Source organism: Tenebrio molitor, chromosome 2, assembly GCF_963966145.1.
Source record: "Tenebrio molitor chromosome 2, icTenMoli1.1, whole genome shotgun sequence".
In the NCBI taxonomy this organism is placed as follows: Eukaryota; Metazoa; Arthropoda; class Insecta; order Coleoptera; family Tenebrionidae; genus Tenebrio; species Tenebrio molitor.
Window position 1 is genome coordinate 26240641 of NC_091047.1, and position 16914 is coordinate 26257554.

The window sequence follows — 16914 nt, forward strand, 5'->3', positions numbered from 1 at the left end:
AAAATTTCCTTATGTAAGGTAACAAAATTTTTATACTGGCGTTTAGACAATTAAAAGAATGAAGAAAAAAAAAATAGGGGGTTTCCATTTAAAAAAACCGTCGATGACGTTATAACTCGAAAACAAATGACTGCTTGGAATTTTATTTTGTATTAAAATATGTATTTTTATAAACTAAAATTGACCTGTCCAAAGATTTTTTTGAAATAAATTTTGTTTAATTTTCAGAATTTCAGAATTTTCTCCTATGTGAACGGATTTTGATAAATGTCACAACTTGTCAAAACGAAACGTCAAGCTAATTTTAAAGGAGCCTTTAAAGGACTCGTCGAACAAAAAAACGTTGTATTCAACTCGTTCGTGTGTAAATTGGGCCTTTTTTGGCACTCGTGGGCCTTTAAAACGCTCGTTTTACTCGCGTTTTAAAATGGCCCACGCGTACCAAAAAAGGCCCAATTTACACACAAACTCGTCAAATAAACTACTATTAGAGAACCATTCCGTCAGTTTCTCTAAACGTCAACTTTGACAACGATTTTTAGTGCAAAAAGTGCCTACTTTTTACGCGATCGTAGATAATAGAAATTAAAGACACTTTATTACAAAAATTGAATTTTTATTCTAAACGATTAAAAAGATATAAAAATAATAAACAACGGAAATTTGAAAACAAACTATTTAGAAATAATGAGAAGTTGTTTTACAAAAATTTAGCAGATAATAAAACTCAAAATAACAATGGTATACCAAATATAAATGAAATTAAAGAATTCTGGTCAAACATATGGTCAAATGAAGTTCAATTTAATAATCAGGCAGAATGGATTCCTAATTTAGAAAATGAGACAACAGATAGTAATAATCGACATAATATTCAAATTCGCCTTGAAATTTTAGTTAAAAATATTAATAGTTAACATAATTGGAAATCCCCTGGAGGTGACCAAATTCATAACTTTTGGTTAAAAAAATTTACTTGTATTGATAAATGCTTACTTGATCACTTTAACGGATTTATTAGGGAACCTAACACATATCCAGAGTTTTTGGCCCATGGTATAACATATCTGAAACCAAAAGATTCCGATACTAAAAATCCATCAAAATATAGGCCAATCACATGTCTGCCTACAATTTATAAAATTATGACATCTTGCATTAAAGTAATAATTTACGACCATTGTCAAAAATTAAATATACTTAATGAAGAACAAAAAGGTCGTGTTAAGGAGTGTTTTGGTTGTAAGGAACAACTCATAATAGATACAGTAATAATGGAACAAGCTAGAAAAAATAATAGAAATATTTATACCGCATTCATAGACTACAAAAAAGCCTATGATTCAGTACCACATTCATGGTTAATTAAAATTCTTAAAATTTATAAAATTAATTTGGATTTGTTTAACTTTTTATCCCATGTTATGACATTTTGGAGAACTACTTTAAATTTATCAATAAACAATACTAAGTTAAAATCCGAGCCTATTCAAATTAAACGGGGGATTTATCAAGGAGATTCTTTAAGTCCTTTATGGTTTTGTCTAGCCATTAATCCTTTGACAAATCTATTAAATAGCACTGGATATGGTTTCAATATTAGACGTAATAATACCACACTATCCAAATTAAATCACCTTCTTTATATGGATGACATACTCGTAAAACTTTATGCATCTAAAAAGAATCACATTTTATCTTTACTAACAATAACTGAAAATTTCTCAAATAATATTGGCATGAGTTTTGGTATTGATAAGTGTAAAACGCAATCAATATGTCGCGGTCATTACGAAAATTTAGAATATACAGGGTAACTGACGAAAAACCTTTGACGCTGTATCTTACTTATTCTTCATCCGATTTGAATAAATGACACATCAAATGAAATAGTTCGAAAAGCACTTCGTTATTATCCTATTCGATATTTTTTTCGACATCTATTTTTTGACTGTCGATAGCCAACTTTTTTTTTCAAATTACACTCTGTATATTTTTTTATTCGTTCTTATAAAGAATGTTCTTCTGAATATTCGTGCATTAAAAGAAAAAACAAAAAATGTATTTTAATTGAAAAAAATTGAAAATCAAAAATCAAGTAATCAGATTTGTAAACAATACAAAATCTATTCTAGTTGCTCAAAATTTCCTCAATGCTGTTGCAGACACTGTCCATACCTTCTAGAAATACCCACCTTTGCATTCAGTCAAAAATTTCGGGGTTTTTCCTGACATACTCGCACTATCCATTTTCTTAACTCTTTGTGGGTACCTGGTGGGGTCAAATAAACATTGTCCGAAAGTTTCGAATGAAGATAAAGAAATCCAATGGATTCAAATCTGGGGATGTAGCGGGCCATCGAATAGCTCTATGAGCACCCATTCATCGTTCACCAAAATGATTTAAATGATTTAAAAATACAAAATGCATGCGTGCATTATGTGGTATGGCGCCGTCCTGATGAAACAGGACTCTATTCAACACTGCTAATGGTATCTCATCCAGAAAGTTGCTTATTTCGTTTGATAATAAATAATATGATATTTTGTTTGATCGAGACTGCTATCAATAAAAAAGGGACCCACTAGTCCATTCTATCCTATCTCCAAAAATGCCACACCACACGTTAACACTAAATCGTCTTTGGAAATTTTCTTCCTCAGCAACATTATTATTATTATTATCAAACTGTTTTGACAAATGAATATTCAGAGCTTACTTAGTCATTTCGAGCATTTAGAACAAACTTCTCTCTTGTTTATTTTGGTCACTTGATTTTTAAATTTTGTACATTTATTCTTTAATTTCTCGACTTCTGTTTAATGAATGGGTCTAGTTCTTTGCATTTTTATATTCAGAAGACAAATCTCTATAATACTGAATAGAAAAAAATGTACAGTGCTATTTGAAAAAAAGAAGCTGATGTTCATCTGTCAAAAACTGGACGCAAGATTTTTTTTTATTAAGTTGGTATTGAAGTGTTTTTAAAATTATTTCATTTGACGTGTCATTTATTCAAATCGGATAAAAAATAAGCAAGATACAGCATCAAAGGTTTTTCGTCAGTCACCCTGTATAACTAAAGAAGGAGAAATCATTAAAACTTTAAATAAAGGAGAATTTTATAAATATTTAGGTATTAATCAATCAAATCATATTCAACATTCAATTATAAAAGAAAATTTAGAAAAATAATTTTATTTAAGAATTAAATCTATTTTAAAATCAAAATTAAACGGTAATAATTTAATAAAAGCAGTTACATATGCTGTTCCATTGTTGACCTATTCTTTTGGTGTTATAAAATGGTCCAAAACTAATTTAAAGAATATAAACATTCAAACTAGAGTTCTCTTTACAAAATTTTGTAAACATCACACCAAATCTGCTATTGAAAGATTTAATTTACCACGCGAAAATGGTGGTAGGGGTTTTTCAAATCTAGAAATTCTACAACACAATCAAATTGCTTCACTAGAAAATTATTTTCTCAATAGAGCTCGTGATAACACTTTTTTTAATGCTTTGGTTTCAGCGGATAATGGTTACACACCTTTAAATTTAAGTGATAATATAATTTCAGATATTGTTGAGCCAAATATACCTGACACTATAGTAAATATAAAACAGAAGTCATTACATGGGAGATATTTTAAAGAACTGGAGCAACCAGAAATTAATATTCCGGCTTCTCATGCATGGCTTAAGAAATCAAATATTCACCCTGAGACTGAGGGTTTTATATTTGCAATACAAGATCGTGCTATCAATACAAGAAATTATAAAAAACACATATGCGGTTACAATCGATCATCGATAAATGTAGGATTTGCGGAACTCAAGGGGAAACAATTGAACACATAATTTCTTCTTGCACCGTTTTGGCTCAAAGCGAATATAAGAAACGTCATAATATATTCGTTAAAATTATACACATGAATTTAGCTGTGAAATTCAATTTATTAAAGGATACACAACCAAATTACATTTATAAACCAGAAAGTTGTTTGGAAAATGACAATTACAAATTATATTTTGATCGCACAGTTTTAACTGACATTCACATTCAGCATAACAGACCAGACATTATTATTTTAAATAAACAACAAAAGCAAGCATATCTTTTAGATATAGCTGTTCCAAATTCCCATAATATAACAATGACATATAACACAAAAATTAATAAATATTTAGAGCTCTCCGTTGCTATGAGAAATCTTTGGAGTTTATAAAAAATTTCTATTTTACCATTTATAATTTCAGCAACGGGAATAGTACCGCAATCTCTTTTTAAAAATTTAAAAATTCTGGATTTAGGGAACACATTGGTAGTTGAAATTCAAAAAGGTATATTATTGTACTCATGTCATATCGTGAGGAAATTCCTTAACATTGACACAGAACATAATACGCAACAAAGTCAAAATGCGGAGGCGAGACGCCGGTAATTATGTTGATAAGCACTGCACTATTACTTGATAGTAATATCCGTAATAGTGTATGTACTCCAGCAAAATTGCCGTGCCGCCGGGTGGCGGAGGGATAGTTCACAACCGCAAAAACTTTGAACAATACTGTTGCATAATAGAAAAAAATTGGTTTGATGTAAAAGCTCACCCAACATTACGATATTTTACAATAAAATTCTGATAACCTCAGTATGGCTGACATTCGTATAGTATTATACAGGGTATTTCACGAATGATAATGAGCCCGACGGAATTAAAAATGCAACCCACAATACCTACATTTTACACAATAGCCAGCTTTTTTCAAAAATGTAGTGTGGGTTGCATTTTTAATTCCGTCGGGCTCATTATCACTCGTGAAATACCCTGTATTTATTTTGCTTGTAACGGCTGGGCTTTGGTACTCTGAAACTTTTTGTTCCAACTATTTTGTGTGATCGATTTCAGACACATGACTAGGACAGAAAATTGACACTTTCACTTATTTATACATGCGTTATAATAACACACACGTCTCTTATACTGACTTTCTACAAGTTTTGTTTTTTTTTTTTTTAAATTGCCATTCCCGTTTTTAGCCATACGGCTTTTTACGGTACCTTTTCGGTCGGCCGCTTTTTCCTTTGCAATTTCCTTTTTTTTGCCTTTCTCAGGTGATGCGACGAGGCTCCGGGGCACTTTCCCCGGCCACCCACGCCCATTCCACCTCACATTCACAGACATACACAACAACATTTATACACCCATGGGCGCCTTTTCCCGACGGGACTCGAACCCGTGCTGACCTCGCGGTGGTGGCCGAAAGAGTGTTGATCTTCCTTCCACCACCCTACCGTCAGCCCCGAGGAGACATACACACACATCCATGGCCCGGCGGAGGTTCCTTCCTTTGAAAAAATCCTCCCCCTTCGGTGGGATTCGAACCCACTAGCATCGGGACCGCGACCTCGGAGTACTTTCTCCGACAGCCATGCGGCCACCGAGCCACCTTTCTACAAGTAAAGATTACTGGCGCCACAGTTTTCCAATCGGTTTTACAACTGGCACAGAATACGACATGGCCTCCGCTATTACCATTCGTGCTAGCATTGGTATCGTAATGCAAACTTTGTCTTTAGAGCTTCAAAGAACTTAAAAAAGAACGAAGCGAAAGCATAGACGAAAAATTCGTAAATTTATATGCAATAAAATCACAGCATTCAAATATTCACTTAAATATGCATTTATGCATACATAACATATGTACATACACATGTACGATGTACGATATGCAAAGTTTTTTAATTATACAGTGCAAGCGGAGAGTAAGGTATAGGTTTTCTTAATAAAATTTTTTTTGGGAAAAAATCCTCAGACTGGTAAATTTTTAGTTGTAAATTGTCATCCTTTGGCATAGATTACACTTATCTATTCTACACAGTAGCGGCGCAAAAAGGAGAAATTCACAAATTTTAAATAACAACACAAGAATTTTTTAAATGAGCAATGGTCTTATTTCTTTACTACAAATCCACATTAACTACAATATTAACTTTCTTAAGTTTTCAGTTAGTGAAAGCTACATTTTAAACGATCTGTACTAACAGGTCCTCTGATGCTGGCATTAGTTTTATTAATATATCTCTTTCAAGTCTTTCCCTAAACTGAATACCTGGAAAATCTCTATTCCTTCGTATTCACGTTAAAAAGCGGCCATTACTTGGCGATTTAGCTTTTGATCGTCCTGACTTCGCTACATAACAGCGAGTTCCATGAAATCTTTGTACTTCTCTTTGAATATTCGAGTGGCTTGATTCGAAATGTCTGTTCGAATGCTGACCTGCATCCACAGACTGAATATAAGGGTATTTGTAGCAATTAGTATTTAAAAGATCTCTTTTGAAGCGATGGGAATATAAATAGTTGAGTCGCCTATTAATATAACTGACTAATGATAACTTGTTATGTATGACGTTTTATCTGCAATAACACTGTGACAATTTAGCTTATTATGTATGTTCGAAGTCGTCTAGTTTTCACTCAATTGGACCCTTTAATATCCTAGAAATATTATATTGTAAATTACTCAGTTTAGTTTAGTTTTAGTTTGCCTTACCTTTGATGAACTAGAAATACTTAAATTTTGAAGAAAAAACGAAAGTGTTTTTTAATTTTTGTTAGTTTATTGGACTCAGCTGCATTCTGTGTGTGAATCAAGTCATTCGACAAGTTCTAGGTGGAATTTTGACGAAAATGTGTGCAGTTGCAAGTCGGAAAACTTCAGACTTGATGTAGACGTATTTGATGGAGAATTTAGATGTCCCATTGTCTGACATAAATCGTAAATTCCTGTACAAGTTGGAATACATCGATCGGTATAAAATGAATAATCTCCATTTACGCCCGTACCAATTTATATAAAGCAGTTTCAATCATATTCAAATTACAATTAGTGGCAAGGCTACAAACAACTCGCATAAGAAGACAAATGTTATTTAGCATAAACTAAGATAAAATAATAAAGCGACGATACTATTCTCAAAAAATTAATTACTGTTGTCGTTAGTTGCTGTACTCGTATGTTATAGAAAAATCTGTTTGATTACAACCATTCTAAAAGCAAAAAAGTGTGTCACTTAGGCTTGATTGTGCGTAACTAGAGTATACATATATGTTTTTTTTGTAGATCATATTGTATTTCAATATTTAGAGATGTTGGTAGAAATCTACTGCAGGGTTCGCAATATTTTGGATTCCATCGTTCTGTATTCCCAAGTCATTATTATTGACCTGTCGTTCAATTTAAAAAAAAATGACAACTGGAATGAAATAGATTTATTAACTTTTTAATTTTGAGTTTTCTAACATTAATGCATTAATTCATATCAATCATACGGGGATAAGTACAGGGTTATTATAAATGATTGACTCATCACAGTTGGCGTTGGTGACGTAGTTGAATATGCCGCAAGCCTCATAACATGAGTGAGACTAGTATCGCCGATAGGTGGCGATACTGGCGGTAGTGGAAATCTGTCTACTAGTTTGTCTTTTTGTCTAACGTTGCGAAGCTGGCGGCACATCCAAAATTTGTATGATTTCAACTCCAACTGCGATGGGACAATCATTTATAATTACCCTGTATTAGAAATGAAGCTGTAATAAACAAACTTAAATTGTTTTTGAGAGGAAATTTAAAATGCATAGATTTAGTCTAACAATAAGACTAAAAAGATGCGATAAAAAATAATTCTTGAAATGTAGAGATCATTAATTATTTGAACATGACAAAAAAATTGTTGAAATACAGGGTTATTCACGAGAGGAGTACTTCTGAATTTTAATTTTGCCGCAACCAACAATACCAATGGCAGTAACTACTAAATCAATGTGTTATTTCTTTTAAATTAAAAATCAAAGTAAGTTGGCCAGATTTGTGAGAAATGTCAGATTGACAGATAACCTGTATTTAATCAAAATTCAACAAATAAATTAAAAAATAAAGTTAATGTAAAAGGTGTTCGAAGTGTCTACCATCGGCTTCCAAACATCCGCAGCGGTGAAAGAATTCTTTCCACACTCCATAAATGGGGAGCATGTCAGTCTTTTCGTCGTTATTGTAAAAACAAATTTTTCGAATTGACAAAGATTTTTTGCTTTAACGTCAAAGAGACAGGACTAAGAGCCGTCGTGGATTCAGTTATAATTATTTTCAAAATTTGAAATCAAGATATTGGTGCAATTTGTACAATGGGTTGCAGCAAAATGAAGTTCAGAAATACCCCACTAGTGAATAACCCTGTACAACAGAAAGTGGTCCTAATATTTATAAATATCCAACTAGATTAATCTAAAATAAAAAACATTGCTTTTTAAGTAATATAAATACATTACATTAAAACTTTTATTACCATTTACTTATTTATTAATTACATAAATCTGTATAATTCAATATTTAAACCAATTACAACTGGTAAGTTCCAACCATTTACGATTAGTTATGTTATAAGTAATTTTGTATGCGAGTACTTAGTCTCGCGGCATTGGATAATACAGAACTAACTTTTCTGATAATTGTTTAGCTAGTACTTGAGAACTTGCAACTAGTACTCTACGCGAAAAACGGTCAATAGGACTACCCGAAGGATCCATAATAACTCCACCAGCTTCTGTGACTAACAATTCTCCTGCCGCTATATCCCATATGTGAATTCCAAAATCAAAATATACATCTGCTGCTCCTAAAGCTACCATTGCCATATCCAAAGCTGCAGATCCTAAAGCGCGCAAACTGTAATGGTAAAATATCACTTTGACATGCAATTTTTTGCACAAGTTCTCTAAACCACCAAACGGATATAAAAATTTTAAATTAAAAATTTAAAAGCGTGAAGAATACGAAAACGTAGAAATCGAATACTACTCTCTATTGTGAATCGCTGCTTAACCCAGAATGCTTGAAAAAATTTAAAAGAATTTCTCAGAAAATACGGTCGTTAAGGAGTCGATTGTGAACGCACCACGGACTAGAGATCACGGATCAGCTGTTTAAATATAACGTCACTTTTTGCGTTGTTTGTGTTTTTACTCTGCAGACGGACGAGTGGTGCGTTCACAATCGACTCTTCAACGCCAACTTTGAGGATACATTTAAATGAACACCCGATACTTGCTACCAAAATACAATTTCATTCTCTATTACACTAACTTACCCATGCACTTGAGTCATTAACAAGTTTTGATTAGCAGCTACAACTTTCATTTTTTCAGGATCTCTACTGGTTCCAAATTCCATAATAACTAGAGCTTTGTTTATAGCAGTTTCACCAGATACTTGAATTTTTCTTCCATTTAAGTATGCGCCGTCCCCTTTCTTAGCAGTAAATAATTGTTCGATCATTGGATTGTAAACTATTGCTAGGGCAGGTTCTTTATCAATAAATAAAGCAATGGATATACACGAATGTGGAAGATGATGAATAAAATTCATTGTTCCATCTATAGGATCTATAATCCATGTTGGGCTGTTTGTTAGTTGGCACTTACTGCCCCCAGCTACTGACTCTTCACCAATAAAAAGGTGATCAGAGAATTGTTCACTGAGACTTTTTATGAGTAAATTTTCCACTTGCATGTCAGTTTCAGTAACTAGATCAATTTCAGAGGACTTTACTTCAGTAGCTTTATTGGTAACGGATATCTTTTCACGAATTAGCTGCAAATGATTTCATTAATAAGTGGCCAAGATTAATTCAAAGATAACATTTTAAAGTATTTTATCAATTTTGCTTAATATTGACCAGTTAATTAGATTGTATGGTTAGTTTTATTCATACCTCGCCGGCCCTTTTTACACATTTTAAAGCAGCTTCAAAAAATACATCATTATTAGTCGTCATTTTTCGAATTTGTAGTTTTTACAACCTCTGGATGTTGATAATCCTATGGCAGTTGCTAATTCTAACAGCTAGAAGGGTTAAAAAATGTATTACTTTTCAATAGTTGTGTAATTCACTCTACCCACAATGCCCGTAGCAATAATTTAAAAAAAGGAGATATGCACACTTTAAACGCGCGCTAAATTCTATAACACAATTTTTCAATATGTTCTACCAAAAGATAATGAAAACTTGAAGAGTAATTGTAAGTTTAGTATAAATGAGTTATTTACATTTGCATTATCTGTTATATATTTTTTATTTATTCAAATCTAATTGTCCAATTGTGTTACAAAAATGTAAACTTTTAACGATAATAACATTTAATCTTCCACTTGTGAACATACGAGTATTTATTTTATACAGTGGTAAACTCATGAAGCTTATACGTGCGTTGTGGTAAATCTGTCTTGATGCCTCTGATATCCACACACCATAATTATGACGGTTTTCGTCGTCATAAGGTAAAAGAGAAAAAGTAATTATTTTCAGATAGAAATGACATTTCGTTAATAAGTGGGTCATTGTTCACCTTAACTACTTCTGGAATTTCCGCGTTTTTTCTGGCTAGACAGCCTCAGGGCGTCCTCCTAGATCGTTTCCCACCATTCAAACCTTGTGCAAATAAATTTTCCTTACCCTTCAGTTAAACTAAGACATTGGCGCGACCTTGACGCGACCTTGAAACACAACAAGAGAGAAAAAAAGGCATTTGCACAAGGTTTGAATGGTGGGAAACGATCTAGGAGGACGCCCTGAGGCTGTCTAGCCAGAAAAAACGCGAAAATTCCAAAAGTAGTTAAAGTGAACAATTACCAATAAGTGTGTAGTCATCCAGTATTTCGACCTGAAATTTTCGAATAGAATAACAAAAATATAAAACGCGAATACAAATTGAAATTGGGGAATGCGTCCGAGTGTACGACCAAAAAAATTATTTAGGTACTTACGTTGTGTTTATGACTAGGTATTGACAACTGATCAGCTTCTAACCTAGTGCAAAAGGGAACTACAAATTTGCGAACTGATATTGTTATGCTCAACATAATCACCCATCACATACGCATTTAACACATCCGTGGAGAAGAGAAGGATGGAGAGAGGATCTTACGATCATCTATTGAAGCCACTTTAATGCAGATGTCTCACAACCAACACATTGGTGCGCCCCAACAATTTAAATAATGGTATAAACTCCGTGTGCTGTAGGCTGTTTTTGTGACCACAATTATTGCGTTAGATAGTAACTAACTTAAAGTGTGCTGTTAATGCACTGTGTGTATTTCTCGACAAAAAATGTATTTTTAGGCACCCTTAATGAAAAAGGTAATTTTACGTACTTCCATGGGGACAAGAAGTAACTATTTTGCGGACGTACTTTTTCGGACGCACTTTTCAGGGCATGGACCGTGGCGCCATCTGTTGGTCTGTGTAGTAAGTTAACAATGAAACTGACAAAACCGAGTAAACCGACTGAAAACAAATGAATATTTGCCAGTTAAATTTAACCAAAGTATGTATTTTATTTGCCCGAAAAAGTGGAAAAAGTGTTTATTTCTGGTGCGTATTTGGTGCATAATAAGAAAATATAATATAATCGATCGTAACAGCGTGATGAAGAAATATCTAATACAACAGTCAAAGTGATGTCTAATGTCTAATACGCCGCCGGACATCGCAGATGATAATCACAATAATTGTCCTGCAAATAGTAAATTTCTCATTCTGTTGGTAAGCTAATAAAAAATACAATAAAAAATTGTTAATATGAATTAATAAATGTATCTATTTGAAAAAAGTACATAGATACAAAATAAAATTGTAATTTTTCCAATGATGTCTTTTGCTTTGTAGTTGGTGCGGTCGCCTCGGCCAAAAAGTGCCTTTTGTCCTCGTCTGTTTTCTTGGCTGCGCCTCGACTAGAAAACCCAGACTCGGGCACTTTTTGCCCTTGTTACACAAATAATTATTTGTCCATATTTTATTCATTGTGTTTTCTTGTATTCTATCAGCATTGATTTTAATCCCGGTTCAGAAGATTTTGGCGGACGAGGTTGGCGCCATTTGATATAATCCAAGACTAACATTAAGTACATTAAGATAAAGACGTTTAACTAACTTTTAGTCTAACTTCTTTTCGCTAACAATATTATCAAAAAGATGGTTTGAAGACAAATTCACAGAGTCTTTGGTAGTTATGTTTTTCTACGAAATCGGTGCAATGCCAAATTGAGAAAATTAATGAAAGAAAGCTTTAGAAGGTTCAGAATTCTGTCGCTTGTTGTAAATCTAGAAATCTGTTAAACATTGTTCTTTAGGCTGGCAATATATCGACGGTATAAAATGAGTGATCTCCATCTTCGTTTGTAGCAATTTATTGGTAGCCGTTTGTATCATGTCTAAACCGAAATTAGGAGCAAAACTACACACAGCTGGGATAAGGACGGCAACTGTTATTCAGAGGAAGCAAAATTAAGTATAGGTGTAAAGTTAATCCAGATTGATGCCAGCAGAACGATGGACGTGCGATCAGCTAACTGAATTACTGCAGCATTACGGGACTAATTTATCGTTGTGCAGATTTAATGTGCTTTGTTTTCAGGCGCCGATTTCAAGTATAATGGCTGAATTTATGTCTATTTTGTACGCATAATCACGTACAATTAATTGCGACGGGATCCCATCTTATTTTTACTATTTTCCGTAACGTCCGTGATGTATTGTCTGCCATTCGTTTTTCGGATGGCTGCAATGACACGCCATTATTTTTTACCCGTTTTGTTTAGACTCGTTTATTATGAATTTTACGAACTTTTGGATCTGTATTCATCTTTTATCGCCTACGTTTTATTGTTGAATTATTATCTATTACTCCCATTTCATATTATACAACGGGCACTAACGAGCAACTTTGCCTCGTTTTTCGAATAGGATGTACGAGCCGGTTTATGCGCCATAAAATTCCATCTCGTAATAGCAAACTCCATATTTAGTAAACTTACGACTATACATTTTTCATTAAAATCTAAGATTAAACGTGACCAACCATTTTTAAAAATTCATGAAGTTTTGTAATTCCAGAAACAGTTATACATATAAAAATTTTATTCACTTTTAACTTAATTCGATAATTTTATACATTTCTTTTAAGTAACGATAATTCCCTTGAAAGAACTATTTTCCTTAATATCACATATATTTTGATATGTGCTAACTTTTTACACCCCATCCACTTTAAAGTTTATTCATACGACAAGACCGATTACGAATAATACAGAAATCAAATCAACCTTTGAGGTATTGAAACTCCCCACAAGCGACCCATCCAAACACTGACCATTCCCGACTTTGCTTAACTTCTAAGATCGAATGATGAAAGTGCTTTTATAGTAGTAGTAATAATTATGAAGACATATATCGGGTGTGTCAAAAAGAAGGTACAAAATTTAGTGTAATCATGGAACGTGAACAATTTTTTTTTTGCTTTTGGCTTTCGTTAACGCGCAAGAGCTTTTGTTGTATCAGCTTTCAAAGCTGCCCTCAACAGGTATCCAAAAATTCCTTTCTCAAATACGTTTGAAATCCGTTTCTTCGTCAGTGATGAAATTCGGTGAGGGGGAGTCGTTTTCAAACGCGGCAAAATTGCCAACATATAGAAACGAAAAAAAAGACACCTTTATAACGCGAAAATTAGCTGCACGGACATACACCATGTGTTTTCCTAACGGAAGGCATCCCAGTCTGAATGTTATTAGGCGTCTTGATCAACGACTGAGAGAAAAAAATTTAACCATGACAACCACATACGGTAGTTTTTAGTTACTTATTGCATTGTTGCCATTTTCATTTTCACTTTCTGAGAGTTTTTTTTTACTGAAAGCTGCAGAACAGTTTTTGGTACAAAATCTGGGTCTATATTATGCTATGCTATGGTACTAAAACGCCTGTGCGTCCTTTTTGATACACCCGATATAATGTGTTGTGTTAATGGGATTGATATTGTCTTAAAACCCGAAACCGCGCTTACGTTATGCATGATTTCGGTTAACAAACGCTTGAATTATTACGGGTGTAGGTCATTTAGTGACGTAATTGGCATATTAATAAGGAAATTAAATGTGGTTGAATGTCCGGGTAATTAAACATGACTGGTAAATTCATTAACGTCGATTTAATTTTAATTTCTGACATTACTTTCCGGTTTATTGGAAATAATTGATATTAATAATTTTAATATCAATAGCTGCTAGGCGCAGGTTTTAAAACGTAGCTCATATAATTATAGGAAAACTGTCAAAATTAGTCGGTTGAAAACTATTAACAAGCATCAATATCAACTTTCAACCTGCTCTCTGAAAATTAAGGTAATGGAAAGCCAGATAAATTGCTAATTTCTATTTATATTTTTGTAATGAAATGTATGCAGGGTGATTCACGTAGCCCGTACGTTAGAAGCTTTCTGATTTAATATGAAAATTGGTAATCGACTATAATCGATTGCTGCAAGTTCAAACAAATTATTTTCAGAATGGCGACACTTCTGGAAATACCGCAAATCGACACCATCTTTGTTTTTTTTAATGGAAAGGCCCCGTTTTGATTTCAAATTTGGAGTCTACGTTAAATTTTGAGTTTAGAACGTACTTTTGTCAATACTTATCTGTCATCCCTTTTGACTAATGTCATCTTTTTCTCAAAAAGCGGGATTGCAGGGCTTCATTAAAAAATGTAAAACTCCTAAACCATTTTAAATAAATAATTGATTTTTTTTAAATTGAATTTCTAAAGGTTTGGCCAATCTTTTGCGATACTAGAGACGTTTTTCTTATGTTTCATAAGCCTACTGAAATTTTTCAAAATACATAATCAAAAAATGTCGAAAACTTCATTTTTTGAAATAGGAACTACCATTTATGACATTAAATATAAATGTAAAATTTAATTTTAAGGTCATTTTTATTAACATTGTGTATACCTATTTCCAGCCGTTTTGGCGTAATTTCTACTTTTTGGATAAAATATTCTTTTTTTTTAATTAATCAATTGTTTTATTTCAATTTTTATTCGAAAATCGCATTGCACTAAATAGTAGATAACAACAGAATAATAAAAAATAAACAAATCAACAAAAACAAGAAATTAAGCATTTGCATTAAAATATTTTTGTGTTAATTTGCTTTTTTTTTTAATTTCTTTGTTGTTATCTACGATTTATTGCAATATGCAATTTTTGAATGAAAATTCAAATGAAACAGATAAAACAGATTTAAAAAACCATTTTATTCACAAAATAGAAATTACGCCAAAACGCCTGGAAAAAAAATAAAATTCGACTCCAACAATATTAAACTACTGTAATTATTTTTTTGCGCGATTGTACTCTATTTGGTTGTTTACCACGTCTGTTTACTCGTTGCTAACGATAAACTCGATGGTAAGTAATTTTTGGTGTTCTAGAACGGTAAGTAAAGTTTATTCAAAATTAATCGATTATTATCATAATTTTTATGTAGACAGAAGTTGAAGACAAGATGTGGGGGCACTTTCTGGAAACTCATAAAGCTCTTGTAGTCGGCTTTCCTTGGCGCTGCAATGAAATAGCATTTTAAATTTCACAAAAATCCGTTGGAAAATAACCGAGATACAGGGTGTCCCAGAACTCGCGGATCAAATTGAAACTGTATATTCCTTGATGGTAATGAAGGTAAAAAACGTTTAGAAAAATATTCAGGGTGCAACAGCTTTTTAGTTATGAATTAATCAAATTGACCAATAGAGCTCGATCTAATTTTCCCTTTATGAGAAAATTGAGTACCTTCCCTCAATTGCCAAGCAACGTATAATTCGATGAATAATAAAATTATTTTCAATATTTATCTGGTCAACTTGTCGAAACAGACGTCAAAAGTGACAGCTATTTTTGAAATAACCAAAAATGGGATAATTTCGCCAAAGGCAAGCGAACAAATGTATAGAATCTAAATCAGGGAACGCAAGAAGTTAGTTTCTTATTCCGGCAATTAATGAAATATGGTTTGTTATGTTATGAGTGAAAATTTCCAGAGCAATTGTAACCTTGAGGGGTATGGCAAATTGACGGGAGGGATATGATGAATTGAACCTTTGTTAAAGGAAGGTAAAATGGCGACGTAGCGTCAAGTGAGTAATACATATTACTACCTTAAAAATCTTAGTAAAAAGTGAAATATGCAGGGCCTGTGAAGTGAATCGGAATCACAAGAAATTTATCCTGACTCCTGTGCATCACACTGCATCTGCAACGTATTAGCGCAGCTACACGAGCGGGACTCGTCATCGTCGAAATCAAAGAAAAGACTTTTAGGAACATTTTTGACAGTGCAAAAAAAGCTGGAGTTACACGTAGGTTTTGAGCAACAGATCACGCATAGTGGCAGTTCTGAAAGAAAGAAGACAAAACTGGATTGAACTAACCTATTTATTTTAGCATCATTATTAGTAAAAATTTAAGATCAAATTTTATAACTAAACGATGTAGAATGCAACAAATGAAATAAGAAACATGCAAAATAAAAAGAATAATTTATAACAAGTGTTCAGTCTAAGCATATTAGGAATAACAGTAGCCAGTCTTTCGTGAATTTGGTCATTTATTTCTTCTAAAATATTGATAGGTTCGCGGTAAATATTGTTCTTCAAATATACTTCTTCTACCGTCGTCATCAAAGTACTGAAGAACAGCATCTTCAGTCTCTGGCGTTCTAACTTCTCGCGGGGGACCACCAATTTCTTGTCAGCTAGGCACCAAGGACCCAATATCTCGAGCACGGTACACCAACCGTAGAAATACGTTATAATTTGGATGTGGCAAACGTCGTGGAAAACGTATTGCATATTTCCTTGCATCCTCACGTGCATTGCGCGGGCACTCTCCATAAATTATGAGCATTTCGGCATTCTCTGCAGCTGTATACATGATTTCAATACGAAGTTTGACAATTTCGAATCAAATTATAACTTGACGTTGTCAAAATCTTCACAGTTGCCC

The 16914-nt window shown here is 33.1% G+C and overlaps 1 protein-coding gene and 1 long non-coding RNA gene across 4 annotated transcripts; one reads left to right on the forward strand and one right to left on the reverse strand.

Annotated features, from left to right (window-relative positions):
* Positions 1-8339: 8339 nt before the first annotated feature.
* Positions 8340-10940, reverse strand: LOC138123853 (inositol monophosphatase 1-like). Of its 3 annotated transcripts, none has more exons than XM_069038688.1 (4): positions 10838-10940; positions 9786-9916; positions 9162-9664; positions 8340-8740 (listed from the first exon to the last, which is right to left on the reverse strand). In XM_069038688.1, exons 2-4 carry the CDS (start codon positions 9846-9848, stop codon positions 8479-8481), a joined length of 828 nt encoding a protein of 275 aa, XP_068894789.1. In that variant the 5' UTR covers positions 9849-9916; positions 10838-10940; the 3' UTR covers positions 8340-8478. The 3 variants fall into 3 exon arrangements, with proteins under 3 accessions (XP_068894789.1, XP_068894786.1, XP_068894788.1); XM_069038685.1 differs by lacking the exon at positions 10838-10940 and adding an exon at positions 9974-10112; XM_069038687.1 differs by lacking the exon at positions 10838-10940 and adding an exon at positions 9970-10099.
* Positions 10941-15109: 4169 nt separating this feature from the next.
* Positions 15110-16458, forward strand: LOC138124990 (uncharacterized). Its single transcript, XR_011157319.1, has 2 exons — positions 15110-16046; positions 16101-16458. It is a non-coding gene; the product is annotated as an uncharacterized lncRNA (long non-coding RNA).
* Positions 16459-16914: the final 456 nt, after the last annotated feature.